The sequence below is a fragment of the Ambystoma mexicanum genome, chromosome 10 (genome assembly GCF_040938575.1).
Source record: "Ambystoma mexicanum isolate Mex_15411 chromosome 10, UKY_AmexF1_1, whole genome shotgun sequence".
In the NCBI taxonomy this organism is placed as follows: Eukaryota; Metazoa; Chordata; class Amphibia; order Caudata; family Ambystomatidae; genus Ambystoma; species Ambystoma mexicanum.
The window spans coordinates 1,542,516,182-1,542,535,591 of record NC_090932.1 but is presented as its reverse complement, the minus strand read 5'-3'; the positions used below and the strand labels follow the sequence as shown (position 1 = coordinate 1,542,535,591).

The window sequence follows — 19,410 nt, the reverse complement described above, 5'->3', positions numbered from 1 at the left end:
GTATGTGATTTATGCTTGCATGAGAGCCTTCCCAGTGCACCTCCTTGACCCTAGTCCATTATAGTGCCTTAAAGAGGTCTTGCCCAACTCTAAAACACTTGGGGGTTTGGGAGGACCCCGGTTCCATCTCAACACACAATGGTTTGTTCTTTCTTGGCCCTTCTGACGTGCTGGGTTGGGGAGGTCCTGTGTGTCTTGTCTTCAACGCAATCCCTTTGTGGAGCCCGCCCAAAGGTGCTAGTGTGTCTGGGGAGACAGGAAACTGGGAGGGGAACTCCACAGGTCTTTGTTCTCCAGTGTGCCTGCTTAGATCCAGTTCTAACTGGGAGGCTGCCTTTACTGGAAGGGCAGCCCCCCACCCCAAGTTTGAATGAAAGCAATCATGGTAAATTGCTGGTTTCCTGCATAAAAGGTGAGGGTCCTGATGCTGAAGTCAGAGTCAACCACTTGAAGATCCATTCCGAAGAGATGGACTTCTGCAGCAACTGCCAGTGCTGCCTGAGTGACTGCTGCTGCTTCAGCCCTCTTTTCAAAGAGACCAGGAAGCTCCGATCCAGACCTCCAGCCTTAGACTGGTGGGACCAACCAGTCTGAAGACTACCTGCATTTCAAGTCATCCCAGGTCGTGCTGTGACCTTCACGGGCGGTGGCCGTTGTGCCGTGCATCCTCTTCGAGAAACAAATCCTCCTAAAACTTTGGTGGACTCCTTCCTGACCTCCAGAGGCAAGATTCCACTCCTTGTAGTCCCCACGTATGAAGGCTGGGCCGTGAAAGCAAGCTGAATCGACCAGGCGATAACAGTTCTTCACTGTTCATTTGATAAGGGCGTCAAAATCATAGAACTCAGAAGATTCCGTTGCTGCGAGCCACTGCATTCAACTACTGTTGTGAAGACTCATCCAGTGTCACTTCTTCAGTCTGCCTGACCAGGAATCCGGTGACTGGGTCTGCTGCTGCTGCATTGTGGAATCTTCGTGCTGCATCCTCTTAACATTTAGGGGTACTGCGAGACTGGGTAGAAATTCTCTACAGTTGATTTGCTGCTCGAGTACAGATAATTCTTTTGGAGTTCGTCCAGATACATCCGGCAAGGCTCAATCCCTTCGCACCTACAGGGATTGTTAAGAAAGATTCCATTTTACTGCACTGTTCCTTCCACTTCTATGGACCCCCACACTTTTTGCTTTTATTTTTCTATCGGACCTGTTCCTTATTACAGTGCATTGAAGCCTTATGCTTCACTAGACTGGCATTTGCTCATCTGTTATGGGGAAACAGACATGTCCTTCAGCCTGTCACTACTAACACCGTTTCCCCAAGTCTAGTTACTTTGTTACTACTTTTAGTAACTTTTTATCACTTGTGGCAGTTTGATCATTTTACAATGCAGTACAATGGGGTACACTTTGTTTTCCCTAGACTAACACTCAGAGGATTTTATTTCACCCTAGGTGTACAAAATTCACAAGCTTGTAGCAGCAGTGACTTTTTACCAGTTTTTGGTGCATTTCGTGTTTGCCTTACTGTGTTTGGCTACTAACTGTGGCTAGTGGTCAAACATGGCCCTGCCACTAGCTTTTTGGTTTGTCCTTTGGCAATCTTCCTGGCATAAGATGGCAGGAAAAATCCTCATATGTCCTTCCTGTAGCCAGGAAAGCAGAGGCTTTTGGCGTGCTAATGGAGGGCTGTTTGCATTTGCTGCCAGGAGGTGGGATGGGACTGTTTGGTCGTAATACACAAACTGGTGCCAGTGTGTACGAGGGGTTTGCATGAGTTTACCACCAATGGTCCTGGCGCCAGTACCGGGAGGGGGCTCATATCAGCCAATTGTCAGGTACAGGTATGTGTGCACCCCCTGCTGACACAGTTGGGCCGCCACTGGTGCCAGGCCTTTTGTGAACACCCTTGGGGTCGACTTAAGGCCTTGAACTGGTAGGGTTGTCCTTGAACCACGAACTGTAGGAACATCCTATGTTTTCTGTGGATGGGACAAGGAAATATGCATTGTCTAGGTCCAACGTCAACAAATCCCTTCCTCTAGTTGGCTGAGCACATGTTGCAACGGGACCATCCTCAATTTTTGGGATTTCAAGTACTTGTTTCGACAGCATAGGTGTAGGATGTGCGCTGCTAGTTTGGTTAAAATTAGAAGAGTACGAAAATGAGACCATAAAGTACAGAGACCACATTGATTAGTAGCAAACGAACAAAAGAATTTTTTGGGGAAGATTTTAATAAGTTCTGTCAGATCTGCCGACACGTGTTTCGACCCTTCCGGGTCTTTCTCAAGGCAAAACTGTCTGAACAATGTCCATGAAATAATTTAATGCCAAAGGGCAACAGACAAAATCATTGTGAAAATATGATTACCAAATTAGAAAATACATGTGAACAAACAATGGCAAAACACAGATACAATCCAATACATAAAGGACCAGGTCAAAAACAAAACAGATAGGGAGAGGCAAGGGTAAGAAATCAGACAGAAAAAACACATTTTTTCGCAATAGAACATAAATAGTACATTAGTTACCAATGCAAATGTGTATGATTAAAAGTTGTAGGACAGGAAACAAGTTGTTGTGGAAACAAAAAAAAAACAATTTTCAAGTTAGCACCTGGAAACATGCCTCGAACAAAGTTCAGATCTAATGACACCAAACACATCGTGGTAGTGCTGTTAGAATATCACAGCTTTCCATAGCTGAAGCCCACAAATTGGTGATAGGATGGGCCCCCTTCCTCTTCTTCCTCCGCCTCAGATTGGGAGAGAGCTGGCTCTGACAAAATGATCAATGCCACCCAGCAGCAAGGCTACCCCAAGGTTAGGAAAAGATATTCTCGGACAGGGAGACAATGCAGCCACTGTACTGGTGTCTGGAACGCCAGTGACTATGGCCGTAGTTACAATGGCCTGGTGGTCATTTTTGTAAGTTGACTGAGTTGTCGACGAGTGTGTGACAGCCGTTGAAGATGCTGTCGATGAGATCCTAGTGGTCTGGGAAGTAGCTGATCACTGCTTAGCTGAGTTAGTCGTGGTCGTTGACAGCTTCGTTGAGGATTGCAATTAGGTGGTCGTGGCCATAGACTTATGTTATATAGTCATGCTACTGTCTCCGCTAAAGGCGCTTGTTGTGCAGATGTAGATGAAATCTTTTTTGGGAAAAATATGTTAATTTTATTGTAGAAAAGCAAGATGATTTTGAGGCCTCCCTACAGCAACGTGCAGTAAAAAAAATCTGAAGATGGCAGACAGGGCAGGAGCTAAGGAAGGTGTTCCTTTTGGCTGTGGGCAGTATGACCCAATAATGACAGAGCATAAAACTGACAGTTTCAGTTTAATTATAAATTGCTCTATGTTGTCAAAGGATTCCCAGCCTGACAGGGAATATTCACATTGCATGTTCAAGCACAAAAAGATCCACCAGCATTGACATAGGCTGGCACTTCCCGTGGATACAAAAGAACCTAACCAATTGCAACAGCAGAAATGTTATTTACATCATCATGTGCCCATGTATCAAACGGTATGTGGGCATGACGACACGCCCTATGAGGATACGACTCGCGGAACATAGATCATGCATACGCACCAGGAAGACGACAGCACCCATGGTGGAACACTTTAGGACAGCAACACAGTCCATCTGACTTTACGTGGACCATCATTGAAAAAAATGGCAGTACCCAAAAGGGGCAGAAACATTCACAATCTCCTCTTCAGAAGAGAACAACTTTGGACCTTCTGCTTGAAGACCGACAAGACTGGCCTTAATGAACAACTAGTTGGCAAACCCTAGCCACACTGTAAAGAATAGAAGCACCGTATACAGATGCTGTGGAACGCCAGGGATACTACAGACACTGAAAAGCTACCCAGGCGTTTCTTCCTTGGCGCAGTAATACGAGATAACCAGAGACTGAAAATGACACCCTGATGTAATTACATAACATGGCACGAGTCTGCTGCGATAGTGATGTGGCTCCCTGTACCAGATTAGTGGTGCAATCAAAGATCTGCTGCGTTCACACATTTGGTGTCTCACCCACATTTTGATATGCCCTCATCCAGCCGAAGGCTGGTGAATTTTAGATACTGAGCAGGGCCAATATACTGCTATAATATGCCTGCAGTGTACTTTATAACACAGCTAGCATCAATACCGGCATTTGTGCAAGTTGCAAGACGATATGATCGAGAACAGGCCACTTTGTAATACTGCAGGGCTGTACCATGAGTCATTGGTATATTATGACCACACAGACTTATGAGATTAGTCTTATCTAATAATGATTGTAGATCTAATGAAGCAGTTGGCCTGACTAAAATGGCTGCCGCTAGTCCCATTTGGGACGGACATCCTGGAAGCCGACCACGTGACGCTGAGAGTCATGGCAACAACAAACAGTGGGGTCTGGCGAGCCGCAGCGTCGAGAACTCCTCACGCGCGGCCCGCCAGACTCCACGGACACAAGCAGGAGGTAAGCCCCTGCCCGCACCTCTAACACACGCAGTGCCACTCCCCCGCTCGCGGGGTTGTGAGACACGCGCTCGGCATACAAACGAGTGCGCGGACGGTACTGCATGATCGGATCCCGTCCGCAAGGTACATTTGCAGGATGAGCTGGCATGCACCTGCATGATCAGCTCCACAGTGATTAAATAGCAATGATGGTTCTCAATTTATAGATGGCATACATTAGTGCTTTCTTCGGTGGTTGTAATCATGCACTTGCAACCTTATTGAATATTGCATTTAGCCCCTAGGTTTTCATTAATTCTAAGGATCCAGTAATACCAACAAAGTCTAAGAGAGGAACCCACCGAAGAACCTTCTCTTCCCTGTTTTTACATACATCTGCACCTGCCTGACGGAGAAAACCTATTAAATAATTCTAGTTCTTACATCCGAAGAGCAGCAGACACGTTAGCCCAGAGTGGGCAAACATGTGCCTTTTAGCACGACAGGGCATTAACACAAGCTTGACAACCAAGCCAGAGATTTGTGCCTTTCCCCAAGTTCACCCCAGTAAAGAAGCTGTGTGTTCTTCAAGTGTGATTATCGTATTGGGCAGCTCACAGCTGGCAAACCGGAAACAGTCCCTTGTGCTTTATATAGGGAAGATTCACAGCCTGTGAATCTATGAAAGAACCAATGCTGGAGAAATGTATTTATTTTAACTCCCTAGGGCATTATACAAGTATTAATGCACAGGTACATATATATTGTTGGCCGAGATAATAACACCATTGTAAACCCTAGCCAAAGGCTTCCAAGAAGTATTAAACTATTTTAGCAAGTTACCAGATTCATAGGAGTTAAAGAAAATATTTACGTTACTAGAAATTGTCACAATACTACACTTTCAGTTCAATGGGAGAAACTCATGTAAAGACTTAAAATCATGTCAAGTACCAAAAATACTAAACTTGGTCCAGAGCTCACTGAACCCCTAGGGGAAACCTGTTCAGGGCAGATAGGTACCCAGAGTCCATTGTAGGATACTTCACAGCTGCACTGTAATGACCGAGAGTAAGTTAGAGGGCCATCTGCTTCAGTGGATGGATGTCTGACCCCACCAATGTGGATTCTGACACAGGAAAACCCAAAGAAGCCACGGAATATCCCCCCTCCCAACTCCACCAGCAGTGTTCCAGAATTTGAAAGATGGACGCAGGGCCAGAAGGACGAAGTAGCAGAACAAGGATTCCAATATAAGTCTATGGGAATCACGATGGACTCTCCTCCAATTAATCACTACCCTGTACCAGAGGGGACATCTAGTATTGGCAACAGAGGCATTTAATAATGACAGGAATCTGTGGCAAACCCCCCCCTCAGCAAGTCGGAAGACCTGCCAATTCCAAGTTCGAGAAAAGGGAAAGCAAGAGATCAATAGAGGCTGGAATAAGCCAAAATACCCTTGCACCATCGAGCTGGCCAAAGGCCATAAAGCCAGTCTTTAAAAGGGGCTCAGGGTCAGATGAACAAGTATACTGGTTGGTCAGTAGGGCTGCCATTCAGTCTTAGCCACTGCCACAGGAAGTGAGAGGTAATCCAGGGAACTCGACTAGCCTAAATCAGTCAGGACCAATATGGTGGCTGCCACTGATGGCTCACAAAGAGAAGCATACCTTGTGGTACCTAGACAAAGGAAAGCCCAGAAACAAAATGGCAAAGCAGAATTTAAAAACCAATGGCTACCAAAATGTTACATTGGGCTACCAATGCACTAACATGGCTTGCACCCTTAGTGAAGCCAAAACTCAAATCTAGCTGCCACCCACCTACTCCCTAAAACCTGTGTAGGGTGATTAAACCCCCCTAGGGCAAAACACTATACATCTTATATGAAGTAGAAAGACAAAGGCAGGGGGACTTGAGAAGAGGTGGCCACCAAAATGATCAAGGAACCAAAAAAAAAGTGGGTGGAGGGAGGGGGGGGGGGGGAAGCACAACATTGAGGAGCCCCATGAAGTGACCAGAGAATCTCCAAAATAGGAATTTGGATTCAACAGTTACCATTCAAATCTGATAACCAATGTAGAATACTGCTTTACAGAGTCCTGCTTAATCCCACATATTTTTGCATGGCCTAAATGGGTTTGAAAGTATAATCCTAGTTGGTAGGTGGGATCACAGATGTCCCTGGTAGGGTGCTAGCACGTCTGGTAGGGGGCGTGGCAGCAAGCCTGCAGACCCTGTGCTCCATCCACCCTCTGGGAGAAATATCTGGTAGTGGCAGGACCAACAGTACCTTGCGGTTTACCCCATCATCTACCAGTATGGGAGTTCAGCCAACTTTACACAAAGTTCTATTACGAGCAACCAATCTTAATATTAGTGCTGCCATAACAGGATATCTTAAGGTCACCAAACTATGCAAGAAGCCATTAGATAGTAGCTTGCATAGTGGTTCTGTTGGAACAACATTTCTTCTTAGCAGACCTTTCCTAAAGTCTACCTGGAGGTGAGATTCTACAAAACTATCCCTTGGTGTACAGGCCTCAACTCAAAGTTTGTATTACCAAAAGGGTTAGTAGAATGGAAGAGCAGCCAGGCTATTCTTAGTAGGATGATGTGAGCTATAGGTCAGTATAGAGAACCCAGTAAATAAATCAGTCCAAAGAAACGTTCACACTTGTAGTTATAGTAAAATATGTTTAATTTCTATACACAAGGCAAGTTGAGTAAATACTATTTAGACTAACCAACACAAATAGAAAACAAACAACTCTTTCAGGTAAATACTAACTTTTAGTGGCTTGCGCCCGCACAGAACAGTAAAATGACAGTAATGACAGCTCCACCGTTTAAACCGCAGTGGCTTGCATCGGCAATTAACACAATCAAAGATAGTTCAGTTGTAAGGAGGAAATAGGGCAACACTAGTATCAACTTATACTTTAGCAATACCTTTCAAGGATTCTAGCACTTTAGCAGTACATTCCGTAACTAATTTCAAAGTTCTCCTAAGTCAGTTGAGGATGGAGGCAAAAGTTAGGTCACAGAAGAAAAGGCAAAGGTTCCTCAGGATACTTAGTTACTTTCAAGTAAAATGCTGTAGTGGAATAAAGAGTTCGTAGGGGGGCTTGCAAGGACTCCCTGTGGGCACACAAGCTGTTAAGCTTGGGCAAAGGATATGGGTGAACACCCCAACACCTAGTATTGCACTCCAGTCACATTATAGCGACTATTCGCCTTTAACCCCACAGTACCTTGGGTGTCTAAGAAAATTCAGCTGGATTATTTCCTGTGCATCAGCGATGGACACGGTCTCCCCTTTCCTCAGTCTGACGAAAGGCAGGACTCTAGAAGGGATGTTTCAGCAGCAGTCATGCGAAAAGACCCTCTGCGAGGATTTCGTCAGTCTCACAAGTCAGTCTGTGGTTTTGGTGTCTCTTTACAAGCTCCAACAGTGAACAGTTGCCGCCCGGCCGATTTGCCTCGATTCCGCAGTCCTGAACTCTAGTGAAGGGACTTTGAGCCGTGGTATTGTGTCTCTAGAGGTCCAAATGGCACTCACCAAATTTCTGGAAGGATTTGTGCACTGGAAGATGATGCAATGCAATTGGGTTGGAGGGCCCCTGGTATTCACGGTGTGTAGCCCTAGAAGGTCACAGCATCTCAGGGGATGGCTCGTTCTGCAGCTCGTCCATGGCTAGTTGGTCCCACCAACCAAAGTGAAGGAGTCCTCTCCAGAGCTCCTCCAATTAGAAAATGGGATCAGAACAGCAGTGGTCTCTTTGTGGTTACTGGAAGGGTCTGCCAGCATTTCTGTCTTCAGCTTCAGACCTTCTATTCCAGTGGTAGACATGCATTCTGCCTCAGGAACCTCACCTTTTATTAGGCTTCCCCCATTCGCTCAGCTGCAACCGAACCCTGCAGTTTACAAAAAGGGGTGGGCGCAAAATTCGCAAAAGCAAGCACATGGGCGCATCCATTTTGTGAAATGGATGCCCTCCTGTGCTGGCTTTTGCGGCACTAATGAACGAAAAGCCAGCCAACTGTAGTAAACAAAAGCTACCGCTGGGTGGCTTTCCCTTCATTAGTGCTGTACGGGGAGGACGCGGACCGGAGACCAGAGTAGGAAAGCTGCAGCTGAATCTGGGTAAGTGCTATTTATTTAAAAAAAAAAAAGCACTAGCTGCGTTTTTTTTTTCTAAGTTTTCCGGGCTGGAGGCGCCCGGAAAACTTAGAAATAAAACCGCAGCTTTAAAAACATTGTATTTATGTTTGCGGTCGCTTTTGAAGCGACCGCAAACATAAATACAACATTATTGTGTTGGAAAATGCTGCGGTTTTTCTTTCCAAGTTTCTCAGGCTCCTCCGGCTCAGAGGAGCCTGAGCAACTCGGAAAGAAAAACCACAGCGTTTTCCAACACAACCGCGTTGTTTCTGCCTGAATCTGCTTTCCCATTTGGGGCTCTCGGGCTCCCCAAGGGGAGCCCGAGAGCCCCAACTGGGAAATCAGCTGTAGGCAGAAATACTACGCGGCATGTAAACACAACCAGGCAGAAACACAACACGGTTGTGTTGGAAAACGCTGCGGTTTTTCTTTCCGAGTTTCTCAGGCTCCTCCGAGCCGGAGCAGCCTGAGAAACTTGGAAAGAAAAACCGCAGTGTTTTCCAACACAATAACGAAAGCGACCGCAAACATAAATACAACGTTTTTAAAGCTGCGGTTTTATTTCTAAGTTTTCCGGGCCCCTCCAGCCCGGAAAACTTAGAAAAAAAAAAACGTAGCTAGTGCTTATTTTTTTTTTTTTAAATAAATAGCACTTACCCAGATTCAGCTGCAGCTTTCCTGCTCTGGTCTCCGGTCCGCGTCCTCCCCGTACAGCACTAATGAAGGGAAAGCCACCCAGCGGTAGCTTTTGTTTACTACAGCTGGCTGGCTTTTCCTTCATTAGTGCCGCAAAAGCCAGCACAGGAGGGCATCCATTTCACATGTGCCCATGTGCTTGCTTTAGCGAATTTTGAGCTTGAATAGCTCAAAACTTTACATAGGAAGTTTTAAAAAAGAGAATGCTAGTATTTTTTTTTTTATGTTGCCTATCTATTTTTTAAATACAATTTTTTACTAGACCATGCCTTTAAGAACAGTAGTTCTTAGGGAAAATAAAAGAACATTAACAGGAGAACCCAAAGAGTCCCCAACAACACTGCACACAGGGTGCTGTGTGCTGTAAAAGTGGAACACAGATGCCTTTAAGAGATAGAGGAAAGCAACACTCCATAATATAAGGCAAAATATAGATCAAAGTTGGTAACAGCAAGTAAGAATGAATGAGGGGAAAAGGCTCCCCTCCTCAGGAGAACAAGAAAAACGTCCAGAAGTCCAGCAGAAAGTGCTGGGGGTCTCGCAAGGAGAGGGAATTAAGCATAGAACTGATAAAATCTCCCTAACATTCTCAAATATCCTGCATCTTCTATACTCTACAATCTACAAAATATATGTAAGCCACAGCGAAAGTAAACCTATTTGGGCTTTCCACTTCAAAATTCCTCAAGAGGATTTGGGTAGCAGTAAGAATGGCCCTGCGTCAATTAAATAGCTTGTGATTAAATCTAGTGTGGCTAGCACTGAGGATATAAGTTTAGTTTTATCAAGGATTTTAATAATCCAAGTAGCCGTTCACTGCCTCCAAGTAAGCGCAGCGCTCACTGCCTCCAAAGCAGTGTGGCAAACCAGACAGCAGAGAATTCGGTCCTATACTGAATACTTTTGTGGGGGGTTGCCCTTTTTACAGTGGAGTCCGGCAACCATGCACCCCTTTCGGCCACAAATGCACAAAAATGTAATTATTGGTTAAGTTTAGTGTGATTCGGTTGAGAGGGTAAAATTTGTCTCAAAACTACCACACTAGTACAAAAACGATTGTAGCAAACCTGCGTATCCCAAATCATTCAAAAACTGCTGATGGCTTCATTTATTGTATTCATCAATTTTCCAAACATTTAGATTACATTGTACAAAAGAGAAATTAGCAGATAAAAATTATTGCCATCCTATGGCCAAAATATTGGTTAACAGAAGAAAAGTAAATCGAAGACCTAGCAAAACATTAGCAGTTTGGTTACAGAGGCAAGTCATCATATAAGGTACCAAAACAATCTTAGGTTACTGGCATAGACTACAAATGAGCAGCAAACTAATTAATGGAGGGGGTGGGAGGACAGGATAGCTTTTGTTGTGCCAATCAAAGAATGCTGTGACTTCATACTTTAACAAAATCCTTCTACTATATATGCACGAGGTAGCATATGTCCCCATCAAGCCAGTGGGCACTGTCATGTAGGAATTTTAGCCAAACAGTTAATGGGTCCAGCTGGCACAGAATATTTACCACATGAAAAAGAAAATGCCCACTAACCAGAGAACAGAGTCAGGGTGTCCTTGGAAACAGACGGGGGCTTCAGGTCCAATTCACAGATGCTGAACTCGCACGTGAGTGGCAAGTGACACAGGTACCTGTGACGACGTCTTACCTCCTGTTGTGGTGAATAAAATTATAATTAACTGCTCATTTATCAGAAACCTAAACATAATCCCACTTAAAGGAGTAGACAGCACCACCCATTATTCCAATTTGAAAGGCAATGTTTCCAGTTACAAATTACTCCATCTATGCAGAACATACACATTTTCTAGGGTCAGTGATAACTATGCAATTGCAGAGTTCAATTGCATATGGCTGAAGAGAAATACAGGCTTGACCAGTCCTTGTAACCTGCAACACTGTTCGGCAGTGTTCCCCCGCCTCTTGGAGTCGGTGGTGTAAAAAGGACCACTGCACATCTCTTGACACATGCAGTGGCATGCAAGATCTAGCAAAACACTCATCTAGAAAGAATTATTAAAGTTAATTAACTTTACTGACCTCAGTCATGGAGAAACCATCTATCTCCACCACCATAGCAGTAATCTTCTCTGGACATTTCTCCAAGCTTCCATATTCCCGAACCAAGCAGCGAACATTCACTGGATGAAGATACATGTGCTGCCCATCCTCCGCTGCAAAAGAAAATAGTTTATAGCCAAGATGCAGTATACGTTGTTCACAGTACTCCCTATTCTTTCTATAACTGAAATAAGATCTACCATCTCACGAACTCAATTGAACAGAACTCATAATTGCTGCCATTGGGTTGCTGTGGACTATTGCCCGAGAGATAACAGGAATTTCACTAGCATTAACATCAGTGTACCTTTAACAAATATCTGATGCATACAAATGTCAAGGGTAGCTTCAATACGTAGGATCGCAGAGCAAAGACACTCCGATCTAGGACAAATGGCGAGGCTTTGAGGAGGCCAATATCGTAAAATTTAACTTAACTCAAGCAAGGTATCTCGCAACGTAAAAGAACAGTTCCCAGAGTTCATATCTTGAAAAAATGTATTGTCAGGGAAGGATGCCACTGATTAAACAGGACCAACCAAATACTACACAATTGTTGGCGGAACAACGTAACATAACAGCCGTGTTTATAAAGGGCATGGTCACCCCTGAAGGGGCATCTTGGCGCTAACAGATGCTCATTGTTCCCCAACTTAATGGTACTCCTTTGAATCGACCTCGGAAGGATGAAGGGCCTAGTGGACCTGCTGGGATTTGAACCTGTGACCATGAGGTCAAACACAGGCCCCTGTAGGGGATGCATTAGTCCACTGAGCCACAGACCCGGCATAGGGATGGTCAAACAAGCTTGTTAAGGTGGAGCAAGAGTGCAATTCAGCAATATGAAGTGAAAATTACAAGTAGCAAGCTACTGGGTCAAGCATAAAACGTTCCTCAGCCTAAGTTCTCCACAGACAAATGAATCACCATGTGTTACTCGCCAAGAGTAAATTATAACTAGCCAATGTCAAGCGGGAGTGCACATTTTGCGGCCTGCTTTGGGTTAACTAGCTGCACGTTCAAGTATGTAGCAAGACAAACTATCAGGAAAAAACAAAATGCTCATAGGGTTTAAACCAACTTTCATTTGGTGATACATAAATCAATTTAGAGACCACTTATGCTTGTACTAAAACTGAACCAAGGTAATTTAAACACAGATAATGGTTTTCAAACTTTATAATGGACATTCATGACTAAATATTAACTTCAGTAGGACAATCTCAGCTATTCTAAAACAAATTGTTTTATGTACCCAGACCAGTTACTTTTTCAATTAATCTTCAAGGTATTGTACCCAAAGGAATGTGTCTTAAATAGTAGGGAATCTGGCAACTAAGTGCACAAATGTACCTTTCAACACATACGGCTCATCTACAGCATTGGCTTGGTGAACTAAAGGGGTCTAACTAGGTTGTGCATGGTGAGATTTTAGTTTTCAAGAGAGTGTGTCGATGTGGGTTATTTGTTCTGGAAGCATCTGTAATCCGTTGGTCTTTTAGGCTAGCAGCCATTTGCATTCTGAACTTGAGTAGTCTGGAAGTCTGGAACATTCATTTCTGAATTAGACTAAATAGCACTGAAGTTTCAGAGAGCCACACATTTCTAGAGTTGAACCAGCTGAAACAAATTAACGTAATTGGCGTGCTTATCTTTACATTTAGCTAAACGTTCAGGTTCTCAGATTAAAGCAACGTTTTGAAGGGATTTTAAAAGTAAAGGTTCGTGCAGGAACCCATTTAAAATCAGAGCTCAACCGGCAGAACAACCTTTTCATTTAGATGAAAATAGGATACAACCTTCGGTAGGAAGGAGGGTTATCAAAATAACCCTGTCCTTGTGGGATACGGTATAGGTTGGCCTGGAACTCGTTCACTCTACGTTCAGATATCAATGCAACCAACACATTAGAAGTTTTAGAACCTAATTAAGATCCCAAACGGGACCTGAAAAGTCGAAGGCTGGAACACGCTCGAGCCCTTTCAGAAATTGAATCAAAGGAATTTTGAAGTAAGAGCATTCTTTAGAAGAGCGCTTGAATATGGAAAGCACTGCCAGGTAACCTTTAATGGTTCCAATATTAAGACCTTTCTGTGCTAATGAAAGGAGAAAAGCACACCCGGAGTGGAACATAGAAAAGGATCAACATTCTTTTCCCTACACCAGTCGCAAAATTTGTTCCAGCAGCAACGGTAGAGATTTTGTTGAAGGCCTTCTTGTCGAAAGAAACCCCTCCATCACGTCATCCAGGCAGTCCCAATCCTTGCATCTCAACCTTTCAGAAACCACACGTGAAGGTTAAGAGTGTTGACCGTTGGATGGAGAACCTGTCCCCTTCCCTTGCGAGAGAAGATTCTCCCTTTGTGGAAGACGTATCGGAGGAAAGATGGGCATATCCAGGAGGTCTGGCTACCACGTTCTCCTGGCCCAATCAGGGGCAATTAGGATCATGCGGCTTCCGAACAGTCTCAACCTCCTGATTGCTTGAGGAATGACAGGAATCGGTGGGAACGCGTATAGAAATGGAAAATACCAATCCACCACGATCGCGTCTCCTAGAGCTCCTCTTGGAAGAAATTCCCTTGAACAGTACCCTTCACACTTCCGGTTGCTTCCGGTCACAAACAGGTCCACCTGAGGGGTTCCCTAAAGGGTGAAGATCTCTTGAAGGACTTCCTGAGCTAGCTCCGAATCGTGGGAGACTGCACTGCCTGCTCAGAGCATCCGCCATCGTGTTCCCCTCAATGGCTAGGTGAACTGCTGATAGGGAGATTACTTCTCGAACTGCCCAGTACCAGAGCTGCATTGCCTCGGCACAGAGGTAGTGACGCTACACCTACTCTCTTGTTGAGGAACAGTGATATATTAATGTCCCCAGCATACCAACTATTGAAGTCACCTGAGGGTGTAGGTAGTGTTTGTGGGCCATCCCAAAAGGGTATTTACTGATTTAGAAAAAGTGTGTATTTTGAAGTATATTTGTGTGTTGCTTTATATTGCCCAAATTCTGAAGAAGGCTTACTCTGACTGTTAAATTAATAATGGTCTAATCAAGAAACCTTGTGTGAAAGTTTTTGAATACTTGCCACTGTAAACCTCTGTGCAACTCCCCTACAGCCCACATTGACCACTCTTGAGATAAGCCTGGCTGCTCAACACGCTACCAACCTGTGTAGTACAGTCTTATACCAAAGGTTGGGTTGCTATTGCCAGGAGGTCAGGGTTGTTGTCAGCCCACCAGATAACGTGTGTATCTTGCCCCTTTACGCATGTAATTATGGCAAATACGGATAATTTAATTTCGAATGGTACTTGATTTATTATAGCAAAACAGAGCAGAATGCCAGGGGAGCACTGTTGGGCATTGTGGTGGGGGCAGGCGAGGACATGTTCGAGTCAGGCTGAATAAGGAAATGGGAGGGGGAAAATCGGGTACATTTGGCCCCAGTACATTTTGTCCATTGCCAGCACTGATAGAAAGAAGCGACTCCTCTGCGGTCTTCCCTTTGCACCACACCATCGAGGCTGCGTCACGTAATTGGAACTTGGGAAGTGCAGGCCACCCTCCTGCCCAGTAGCTTTCCACCCTTTCTTCGGATGCAACGTTTTAGCCTGTGCAGAAGGGAGCCCTGCCATTAAGACTGGCAGAGAGGAGATGTGCTGTTATAGCATTGGCAGAGGAGATGCTACCTTAGCACACAGAAGAAATGTCCCCATAGTACGTACTTCGTAATGATGTGTCATTTGCACGTGCCATGGAACAGAAGGGCAATTAGCATGCAGAGCCAAGATGTGCCGTTAGCATGCAGAGCCAAGATGTGCCGTTAGCATGTGCATAGACAGGATGTGGAGTTTGCACATGCTAACTGCAAATCCCTTCGCTGCATAGGATGTGCAGTTAGTACGGGATGGGATGGGATGTGCAGTTAGCATTTGCAGAGAGCATACATCCCATTAGCATGTGCGTAGAAGGCATGTCGTTAGCATGCACATCTCCTCTGTGCACATGCGCGCAGTTAGCACGCATGTACAGAGAATTGTCCCACTAGTATGTGCACAGAGAAGAGGCACCATAAGCAGACAAGAAGAGATGTGCCAATAGCATGCCCACAGAAGAGATTTGAGGTACTATGAGTAGAGATATGTCCTGTCAACATGTGCAAATATCAGGCTTGCTAAACAGAACGTGTTCCATCAGTACGTGAAAACAATGTCTGCCATTAGCATATTCATAGAGATGTGCAGTTAGCATCTGCACAGTGTCAAGGTGCAATTTACACATGCAAATGACACACATGTTCTCTTCAAATGCTAACAGCAGATCTCTGAAAATGCTGAAAGGAGATGTGCCTTTACCATGTGCACAGAGTACGTGGCGTACTCGTTAGTATGTGTCAAGAGGAGATGCGCAGCTAGCATGTTCAGGGAGGATATATGCCATTATCAAGTCGAGTGATGTGCTGTTACTATGTGCCCAGACGGGATGTTCCGTTTGCATGTGGAGTGAAGGGCTCTGCACAAGCCAGACAACATTGATCTACAACGCTTTTGGTCTATGGGTCTGATTTTACGTATGCATTGGGTGTATGTGTTGGCTAAGTTTTACTCTTGCAGAGAACTCCGATTTTTACTCTTGAAATTGCATTTACTCTCCAATTTGAAAAATCATGCGTAAAATACTCCCACCTCAAAATCTTATCTGGAGCACTGGTTGTTGTTGTAGTGCACCCAAAGGGTACTGCATACAATCTTGCCTAACACCCGTGTAGCGGGCAGGAAGGTCTTCAGTGCTAGTCGGATTGCCCTCAGCTCCAAAAGGTTGATGTGAAGTCTGGACTCTGATGGAGACCAACGGCCACTGACTGTCAGACCGTTGGCGTGGGCTCCCCACCCTGTGAGTGAGGCGTTCGTCACTACTGTAATCTCCGGCCATGGTTGTCAAAAGGGTTCTCCCCTCAGACTATTGTCCTTGCAGGCCCACCACAGAAGGTCCTGTGAGACTCTGGCTGGAATCTTTCCTGATAACTGGGACCATTGTGTTCTTAGAGCCCATTGTAGGGATCTCATTCTCAGGCGAGCCTCTGGCACCATGCCATGAGGCCGAGCAACCACAAGAAATCGAAGGCCTGAAGATTCTGGGCACTCAAATTTGGTAACCATCTGAAGAATGTCTTGAGCCCTCGCCTTTGGTACCGAGCTCTTTCCCAAGGATGTGTTTAGGACAGCTCCTATGTACTGGAGATGTTCGGAAGGTGAATTAGGCAGAAACCTGTGCAGTTCCCTTAGGGACCACTGCAAAAAGTTGACTACAGGAGTAAGCAGTAAACCCAATTGGTAGCAGTCTGCACCACCCAGATTTACCTGGTAGCTGTGGCTGAGCAGTCAGACTTCTCTCAAGAAGAGTTAGGCAGTATATAGAGTATACACAATAGGGATAAAAATGCAGTACAACAAGCAAACACTGACCAGAGCTTTGGTATAAAAGTATATATTTATTTTAAAACACTTATGAAAATACACTGGCACGAATATCAAGCAAGTTCAAACACAGTCGCCACTTATTTAGCAAAACAGGTGAGCGTGTAACCGTAGATGGTACTCCAATAATTTGTTTAAAAGGGGAGAGAAAAGGCAGAGTAGGAAATAACACAGTACCAACACTTAAGAAACCACAGCAAGTCAAGAAAGGCAGGGTCTACTGTGGAGCCAAAAGTGCATATGCCAGGCCCACTCTTGGAGAGCAAGGCGGAATGTGCCCAAGAACACAGTGGAAATGCACTCAAAGTCTTTGCAGAAAAGTCAAAAAGAGGTTGGATCAGTTCAGAAAGGCAAAGTTAGCAGGTCTGGGGTAAACCCAGTTAGAAAGTCAAGGATTTACAGGACACCTTGGACAATCTGTTGCAAGGGAGACCAGGCGGGACACAGTACCTGAAATGGTGAGAAAGCTCCAGCAGTGGCAGTTGTTCCTGGCAGCGGGTGCAAGTTGTGGCTTCGACCAGAGGAAGAGATCTCAACGAGGAAGAAAACTGGAGGTCATTTCACTGCCAGGGAAGAAACCAGCTGCGGAGTTCCCGATTAAAAAGGTACAACCCTTTTATTCGCAGTAGTGGTGAAGCGTGGCTATCTGGCCGCCGGGGTGCTTGGCACGGGCGATTCGACCACGAGACGTCCAGGAAGGCAAAAAAAGCGAACTGGTTTTGTCCAACCAGCTCAAAGGGAAGACGACTCTCCTGGAAGAAGATCTCCTCTGTGCTGGGGAAGTGGCGAGTTCGTACAGCAGGGCTCCACCGGTGGTGTCATAGATGGCTCAGCTTCTCCCCTCTTCGGATTCTTTAGGTCCTGTGGCGACCTCTGAAGTTCCAGTCCCCAAAGCCCTGCTTTTATGCAGAAAAACCCCCATTCAACAGCCTAGCTGTCACTCAAGCATGCTACGTGGTGAGCCGGCCGGCTCACCACTGGGCCAATCGCACAAGAGTGCGACTTGAGTTTCCAAGGCAACTCAGTCCAGGGTGCCTAATCCCCCTCCCACACAACCTGTAGACCCCAGACAGAGTGGCACCATTTGGAGGGCTTCTGTGCAGAAGCCCGCCAAAAAGTGGAACAAAGGGCTCGACTTGGGTTGGAGTTAGAGGCGAACACAAATGCCATTTTAAAACTGAGCCCTGGCAAAGAGACCCAACCGGGGAATAAATGTTAAATAACCCGGCGGTATCTTTAACATTGCACCAAAAAGTGGTGCGTTTAAATTCAATGGGAAAATCCCATAGGAAATATTCCGGTGGAATATTTTGCGTGGTATCCACTTCCACCAGCCAGAAACTAGACAAGGGGGGACTGGGCAAAAACAGGAAAACAGACCCAGGGGCAATCAAATTACCCCAACTAGAACTTCCACAATATGATGGTTTGTACAGGTTCTGTTCACAATTTGAGACAGTAGTCAGTCCCAGGGTATGGAGTCTGTTTGGGGGTCACTATGACACCCCTGTGTTACTGCACTGAGGGTGCTGTGTAACATACCAAAAACACATGAAGCCCTATGGAGTAAAAGATCCCATAGCCCATAAAACACTTACAGTCAAAGGACATTCTCAAATCATGCCTAAGAGTGGGAGTCTCACTCTTAGCGGGAGAAAAAAATAAAGCCAAAAACCCAGCAAAGTTGCTGGGGGACTCATTAGGTTTGGGAAATTAGCAACAGAGAATTCTCCCTAAAAAGGTGTCCTCTGTGACTTCTTGTAATTGAGGAGAGAAGCCCAGCTTGTGATGGGATTGGCAGGTGATAGATGATGCAAGGCTTTTTCGGGAGAACGCGCCTTGGTCAGCCAATCGTCTAGGTAGGGGTAGACCTGAATCCCCCTCTCTTGAGATGCGCTACCACCACCACCAGTTTGGTGAAGACCCTCGGGGCAGAGGTCAACCCAAATGGCAGGACTCAAAAGGGATAGTCCGAGCCGCCAACGGCAAACCTCAGGTATTTTCTGTGCTTGAGATGGATTGGCACATGAAAATAACCATCCTGAAGGTCCAATGACACCAACCAATCCTGTAACTGGAGGGCCTGAAGGATCTGAGAAAGTGACCACCTTGAATTTGTCCTTCCGGAGGAACTTGTTCAAGTATCTCAAGTCCAAGATGGGTCTCAGTTCTGAGTCTTTCTTTTGGATAAATAAATACGGGGAATACCAACCCTTGTTCCTCTCCGCTACAGGTACTGGTTCTATAGCAACTTTCTCTAGCAGGGTTAGTATTTCCTGCACAAGGAGTGGATCTGGAATTAAAGTGCGTTTCTCCGGTGGATTGGTGTGAGGCTGTGTTATGAATGGAAGGCAGTAACATTGGGCTATTGTCTCCAGAGCCCAAGCATCTGAAGTAATGGCTTGCCATTCTTCGAGATGCCGAGACAGTCTGCCTCCCACCCCCCCCACCGGTGATTCGTGAAGCAAGCTCTCAAAGTGGTTTCAGTGCGGTTGCTGCAGCTGCTATTGGCAAGGAAGCTGTA

The 19,410-nt window shown here is 45.4% G+C and overlaps 1 protein-coding gene across 2 annotated transcripts in view; it reads right to left on the bottom strand.

The window, feature by feature from the left end:
• Positions 1–19,410, bottom strand: part of RNF10 (ring finger protein 10) — a 776,216-nt gene that overhangs the window by 376,759 nt on the left and 380,047 nt on the right. For both annotated transcript variants that reach the window (XM_069619770.1, XM_069619769.1), the window contains 2 exons: positions 11,388–11,521; positions 10,881–10,998 (listed from right to left, as the gene is read on the bottom strand). In XM_069619770.1, coding sequence (XP_069475871.1) covers positions 10,881–10,998; positions 11,388–11,521 — 252 coding nt within the window. The remainder of the gene's footprint in view (positions 1–10,880; positions 10,999–11,387; positions 11,522–19,410) is intronic.